Source organism: Buceros rhinoceros, unplaced genomic scaffold (genome assembly GCF_000710305.1).
Source record: "Buceros rhinoceros silvestris isolate BGI_N320 unplaced genomic scaffold, ASM71030v1 scaffold31368, whole genome shotgun sequence".
In the NCBI taxonomy this organism is placed as follows: Eukaryota; Metazoa; Chordata; class Aves; order Bucerotiformes; family Bucerotidae; genus Buceros; species Buceros rhinoceros.
Genome location: NW_010427946.1, coordinates 36015 through 43271, shown reverse-complemented (window position 1 = coordinate 43271; position 7257 = coordinate 36015). Strand labels below are relative to the sequence as shown.

The following is a 7257-nucleotide window of genomic DNA, read 5'->3' as shown; positions in this document are numbered from 1 at the left end:
CTAGTGTATCACCTGACATATGTGAGGTCCTTATGCAAAGTAAAAAACATTCAGAGCTGTAATGGTACCACAAGACAGTTGAGTAGACAACATAGTTTGGACTGTCCTCCATAGCTTCTAACTCCTCTCCATCAGTTAGTACAAAATCTCATTCCATCATTAACTTTCGTCATAATGTTTCCTCTCTTCTCTGTCAAAAAAAGTTACTGAGGCTGGGTATAACAAAATTCTGGTCAAAGAAAGAATTGTAGCCAAGGTTGGTAATAGTATTGCTTTATGTAGGTGTAGTGTCAGGATCTGGTGTCCCTGACACCAGGCTTTTGTGTGATGGGAAGGTAAAATCTCTAGTGTAGATCCAATACTTGTTTTTATGACATTAACAATAGATAAAGCTTATGTAATTCTTATGATAATTGAAAGACATTTTTAATGAGAAATAACTGTGGTGTTTTAGGGAGAAATACAACAAGAAGCACTGCTTATGCAAGGAAGGACTGCAGTATTATGTGGGGAAGAACTGGGTAACCTTTACGACTGGAGTACTTGGGTGAAATTTGTATTGAAAGACTGAGAAAATATTTGTTTCTAGAGATGGGTTACCACTTTGTGTGAAGATAATCAAGGGAATGTCTGGCTGTCTTAGCTGGTTGAATGATGGCGGTGAGTAGCAGTGTGGTTTAGCTCTAAGGCAGACATTTCTTAAGTCCTATCAAGGAAGCTCTTTCCAGGACAAACCAAAGTATTGGTGCGTTTGCAAACAGCAGTGTTAAACTTTGCTGTCTGGAGTGCAAAAATGAGCACATGAACGGAGGGCTTGTCCTCCCCAAGGAGTCTGAGCAAGCGTGGCTTATTTAGTCCATGAGAGAAGAAAACTTTAGAAGAGTGCATGTGTATTCTATAAATACTTTGTGGATGTAAACATCAGCAGAGAAGGGGGAAAAGACATTTCCCCTGAAAGTTAAGGATGACGTAAGTAACTGATTACGCACTAGCTGTAGGTAAATTGAAGCTAGAAATTAGAAGGCAGGCAAGCCTAGGACAGGATTTTTCTTGTGTCACTGAGCTCACTCTTGTCCTATGCTATTACACATCCTGTTTTAAACACAAGCACATTTTTGCTCCAACTTTCTGTTAGAAATGTTTCAGCATGAGAGTGAATCAGATTCTGAAATTGCTGTTCACTAAAAAAAGTGTGGGTAGAAGGCCCAGCTGTTTTAAAGCGGAAGCTGTGTCTGTGATTCTGTGATGTTGTTAATGCTGACCACACAGAGCTGCTGCGTGACCTCGTTATCTGGGTGAGCTCTGTGCCCCATTCCTATTTCTGTTACTGCACTAAATTTCTGGATGTTTGTTGTTTTCCCTGGATAGGTTACTCTTCTAAGGCTGGTTTTGAAAGTTCCTGATTATAAAAGAGTGGCCATGTTCCTACTCCATTTTTATCACTTTGCTTGAAAATACCAACAGTGAATTAGTGTTAAATGGTCGTATTTAATCCTTTGAATTTACGTCCGTGAGGATACATCACAGATGAGCTTGGTTCTAAACGTGAATATGTTTAGAAGATAAGTACAGGAGGGGAAAAGAATCCTGGTTTATGGTCTTTGTAAAGCTCAGAAATAAATCCTTTGCGTGTAATAATTAACCTGTATGATATGTTTTTCCCAGTTTGTTTCAGATCCTTGTGCCAGCAACCCCTGTCACCATGGTAACTGCAGCACTAGTGGTGATGGCTACCTCTGTCTCTGTAGTGAAGGCTATGAGGGAAGAAACTGTGAACGCTCATTTCACAGCCTTCCAGTCTCTGAACAGACAGAGTTGACGTCACCAAGGCAGAACAGAGCCATCTCATCCACCTTGGAACCTGACGTTGTTCTTCCTCGTTCAAGAGCAACTGTGACGTTACCTACATGGCAGCCAAAAGAAGGACAGAAAGTTGTAGATCTGAAATGGGATGAAACAGAGGTGAGAATATTCTGACTAAATGAAAATGCACAGAGAAGAACTCTTGTTGTCGTTGTCGGGTTGTCATACATGCATGATTTCATGCGTGTCTACATGAGATCTGAAGATATGATCTCTGCCCTGAGTTAATGTGTTAGTAAAATTAACACAAAAAATTTTATACTTGTTAAGAGTAATGGACTTAATTTGACCAACACAATGTATTAGCTATTTCTTTGAAATGGCATAATACTGTTTCTTCCAGTCATTTGTATGACACCGTATCCCCAAACATGAATAAACTTAGGAAAATCAAAAGGTGAAAGCAATACCTTTAATACATTTTTTGCAATTTGTAGTTATACTTGCATGTTGCTTTGAAAAATGCGTGTCCTTGCAGTGTTAAGAAAACACAGCTACTTGAGGGTTAACAGTGGTCGTCGCTCTATTACACAATGCATGACTCTAGAAACGCAGTTATGGTGGTGGAAACTTGTATTTATTTGTTGTATCTCTTAGTGAAATGACGAACTTCAGAATATCTGGCAAAACTACAACTGGGAAGCACACAACAGGATCCTTAAGAAACGTGATCTTAGTAACTTGTAAATGGCTTGCAGAGACTCTAATATCTGCAAAAATAAAAAGCCTATCAAACTTAACCCGATTACTGTTAATCTTTACATGTGAAAAGCAAGTGTAGATAGAAAGTATGTTTGCTTACAAACAAAGAAGAATTGGTTATTTCTCTCTTGATAACTTTTTCATTCTATCACATGATTTTCCTCCTCCCTTCCTCTTTGAAGTCCATCACTGTAAGTATGACTTGTAGTTCTCTTCATTGTTGTCCTCTTACTTGGAGGTGCAAGACCACTACTGCTGCATGGGCTGTGCTACAGCAGCTGGTACTGTAAGTCTCCAACCTGGTCCAGAGATCACCCTCCTGTAGTAATACTATGCATGTGCAAAATGCATCCCAATAAACAGTCTCCTGTAGATGTGAGCATCTGTTTTGGGGGTGATGGTAGTGCCTTCAGTAAAGTGATTTGCCGGGTACACAGCCAGGAATTAGAATGCTAAACGCGTGAGTCCTAGTCTATCCTTTTATTTATACTGCAGTACTACTGCTCAGATTGAAGCTTTTGGAGATAGTGATTAAAAGCTACAATAAACTTGTAATTCCCCTTGCAATGAGGACAACATTTGTTTAATGTGTGTTATTAGTCACTAAATTATAAGACTTTAAAAGGAGTATGGCCTTTTTATATATATATTTTTTTTTTATTTGGTCCTCTTGCTGAGGGGGCAGTCTGAGAAGCTGAGAATGCCTTGATGCTGAGTAAGCACTGTCACTGTTCAGCAGTAACTAAAACATCCCTGTTATCACCAGTTTCCATCACAAATCCAAAACACAGCACCATGCAAGCTCATCATGGCTTGGCTTCGCGAACAAAGATCTGGGAAGGGCTTTTCCCACGCTCACTGCAAGCGATGAGTGCACCCTTCGGGCCTGCGCGGTGGATTTTTTAGGTGAGGCGCAGCGTGCGCGGAACTGGCTCCACCCTTTACACCTGAGGTTCATCTGCCAGGGCCCAGCGAGCTTGGACGGTGACAGCAAAGTCCTCAGGTCGTAGGTTTGGTTAGAGTATCCTTCTCTTAGATGATGGATGCCTTACAAGGCTAAACGAGCTCCATCTGCCCAGGTTTGGAGTCAGAGTTGTCCTTCTCCCAGGATGGCTGCCCGAAGGCTAGTGAGCCCATCCTGCCCGTGGACACACTTTGTCTGACCCTTCAGTTGAGACCTGTCTGGCTTGGGAGACCCCACCGGAGGCACATGCCACCACCAGCACAGCTCTCAACCTCACAAGGGCACACAAGCTCCTTCCCCACAGCAAGGGGGTGCCCGTGAAAGAGTCACTGCTCTACCTCCGGACATCACAGACCCGGGCACGGGGCGGCCGGTGCCTGCCAAGAACGGGAGTCCTGGAGGAAACCATGCAAGCTACTGCGAAGAAAATTAGCTCTGTTCCAGCCAAAACCAGCAGAGGCTGATTGTCAGATTTGGTGTAATTGACATTGATTTTGTGGCCAGCTTGAGACAAGAAGGCATATGGCTATGGTGATTCCCCGGGTAAGGTAACCTCTCTGAGAAAGTGGCATTGTGTAAGATAAGTGCCTCTTGGTGTACTGTTGGCACTGTTAACTCGTGACAGAAATACAGAGTTTTAATAGCGTTATATGGAGGATCGCCATGCATCATAATGCACTGGATCTTCCTGGCAGTGTGATTGCTGACTCTGCAAAGTGGTATTGGCTTGGATGAGCAAAGAAACACAAACCGCCAGAGATAGAATTCACTGGGTGGATTTGCAGCCTTCCTGACATCACACTTAGTGCTACAATAACTGGCAAACCTTCTTCACTTGATACTGTTTTTGGATGCAGTCTGTCAGTCTTCCCTTAGCGTTCTTCAGAGAGGCACTACTCCCACTCTAAACACTTTTGCTTTTCTCTCCCACTGGTGAGATACGGTAGAAGTGAGCCTTTATCTTCTTTCTGTTCTAGTTTTCTTTCAAGCAGTGTCCCATATGAAACTCTGGAGGGCAGGAAAAAATACACTCGTGATGGTTAACCTATGTGACATAATTCCATTAACACGATATCTTTTCAAATATGGTTAAATGTTTAAGCGTAGAGTTTTTTCATTTAAGCCCTGATCTTTTGTGTAAGATGAGTTTGTATCCATCCCTCTTATTTAGTTCAGCAATTATGTGTGGAAATGTTGTACACGTTTGTGCATTCTATTTAATTCCAGACTAATTTGCCCCCCCTTTGCTTTGGCTGCAAGACCGTGCAGATTTCTTTGTGGCCGATTAGGAGGTACAAATAGAACAACAGTTTTTTGAGATGGAAAGACAAGAGATTAACCAAAGAGAACCTCCACAGCTGGCACAGGGGGAAAGCATCGGTTAAAAATACACAGGTGTCTGAGTGTGTGTGAGTGTGCCCACACACATGCACATATTTGTGTCACATTTGGGGATATTTTCAAGATGAAGCACTCTTGCTATATACTGGAGTGAGGTTTTGTGAAAGCCACGATGTCCCCAAAGTGACAATGGCAATTTGCAGGAAAGACTTAGTAGGTAACTGGCTCACAGGGTGAATTTTTACTCACAGAATCACAGGGTAGGAAGGTTGGAAGGGGTCTGTGGAGATCGTGTAGTCCAATCCCCTCGCTCAAAGCAGGGTCAGCTGGAGAGGGTTGCTCGGACCTGTGTTCAGTTGATTCTCAAATATCTCCAAGGATGGAGAGTCCACATGACACCAGGGCAGTCTCTTCCAGCATTTGGGAGCATCTGTTAGTTATCAGAAATGTTCATAATATCTTTTTAGCAGGGTAGTGAGGAATTGCTAAGGCTAATGTGAACTGGGTCATTTCACTTACAGGTTATTTTTAAGTTTGATGAAAGTATGGCATGTCTTGCAAGAGATAAAATCCTTCTGCAATTCTTTAAACTCAGAGGGTTGAGATACAAAAGAAATGCAAACATATATCACAGCAGCAGAATGCCTGGATTTGTGCTCTTCAGGATTAGTCTGCCTGTGTTGATAAGGCCTTGCAGAATTACAAATGTCTGGTCAGCCTTCCAAGACACATGCTATGAAATTCCACATTACAAAATTCCTGCAGGAAACTACTTTCAGTAGTGCGCAGAGGCTGCATATATGTATCCTAGCTGAAATGTAGACGCGGATAGAGTCTGTACGTGACTCTTCTTAGCCTCGTTGAATTAAAGGCCAGTTCAGTTAACTTATCAAAATAATAAAGGCAGTCATGTGAAAATATTGCCTTGAGATTTATGTAGGTATTTCAGCACTTTTTGAATGTGTATCTCATTGTTCTGGTTGGTGTGTAAGGCAGGAGAGTATTGGTACAATTCGCACTATTTAATTTTTTCAGAAAAGCCTCTTGCTTTCTTCTTAAGTTATCTTGCCTGATTTCCTCTGCAATCTCATTTATACTAATTGCTATGGCCTGGTAAGGAAATCTTCTAGGCAAGAAGCTGCTGCTTTGTTGGGGTCCAGGTAGGGGTTGCAGGAATAGGTACTCTTCTGGAGATTGCACCCTTGCTTACACGTGTGTTGCTCTTCTTTCACCCGTATAGAGATTCAGAAAGTTAACAATGTTAAAACATTTGAAGCAGAAATATAGTTTTTATGTATTATGTTCTCTTTTGAAAAACAAGAACATAATTTAGGTAGAAAATTCTGGAATGTGTACGTAGAGAGGAGTTCTGTATTTCCTCTCAGCAACTGGGTGTTTAGGCATTTTAAACTCTGAGTAATATGTTGAAGACCAGCCCTTCAGTATATTCTGTGCTGATCGAGGAGCTTGTCTTTGTAAGTGGCTCCTGAACATTCTTCAGGCTCTGACAGGGGCTTGGGGATCTTGTTTTCCGTGGTGACTGTTTTTAAAGTAGCTGCATCATTTGTGTTGTATCTGTAAGTCTGTTCCCCAAGGAGCTTCCCTGCTGGCTTAAAGGTTCTGTGCTACTGAATGCTTCAGGGGAGTTTTGGAAGAGTTTCATGTTATTGCGGTAACATGTAATGGGTTTTTAAGATTGTCTTTAGATCACTTCAGATGGTCTATTTGTATTTTTCGCTTTAGCCATCCCACTTTTTAAAGAGGAATTAGGATAGGAGTGCTCTTTATTTTAGTTTCTGAAAATCAGTTAAGTGTATTTTCTGGTGAGTTCTGTTTTAAATATCTCCTACTAGTTCTAGCAGGTTTTTTTGGGTTTTTGTTTTGTTTTTTTGAGAGTGAGACATAGAGATTGTTTTCATCTTCTGAGTGTCCTTTCTTATTGAAATATATTGGTCTCTTTTGCCCTCATTCTTCAACCTTTCAGTTTTGCAGAGAGCTCTGCTAAGGAAAGAGATGTACTTAAGATCTTTACACAAATTTCCCACAGCTGTGGAGAAATGGTGTAGTTTGTTGCTTAATTCAGGTGTCAATGCTGGCATTTTTGTCTCCATAATATTTGCCTGTAAACTGCTGGAACCGTTTTCTGTTCATTATGAGAGCTTCTTCCTGTGTTTTGTGTCTGATCCTAGTACCATTTTTTAATATAAAAAAACTTTGCAATTTAAAAAAATCCTGGTTTTAATATCCTACAGTTTCAGGTGATTGTTTTAGCAGATCCCTAGAGCTTGAAGTCAGGGCCCAGGGAAGTGGAGTTCCAAGGCAAAGATGCCTAACATTACATATCACTTAATAGAAGAGTCAAAGTTGTGCATTTTCCTGCTGCTCTT

At 41.3% G+C, this 7257-nt stretch overlaps 1 protein-coding gene across 1 annotated transcript in view; it reads left to right on the top strand.

The window, feature by feature from the left end:
* Positions 1–654: 654 nt before the first annotated feature.
* Positions 655–7257, top strand: part of DNER (delta/notch-like EGF repeat containing) — a gene marked incomplete at its 3' end in the record, with an annotated part of 42411 nt that continues 35808 nt past the window's right edge. Inside the window, exons 1-2 of the mRNA XM_010142113.1 lie at positions 655–660; positions 1666–1962. Of these exons, the coding sequence (XP_010140415.1) occupies positions 655–660; positions 1666–1962 (303 nt within the window). The remainder of the gene's footprint in view (positions 661–1665; positions 1963–7257) is intronic.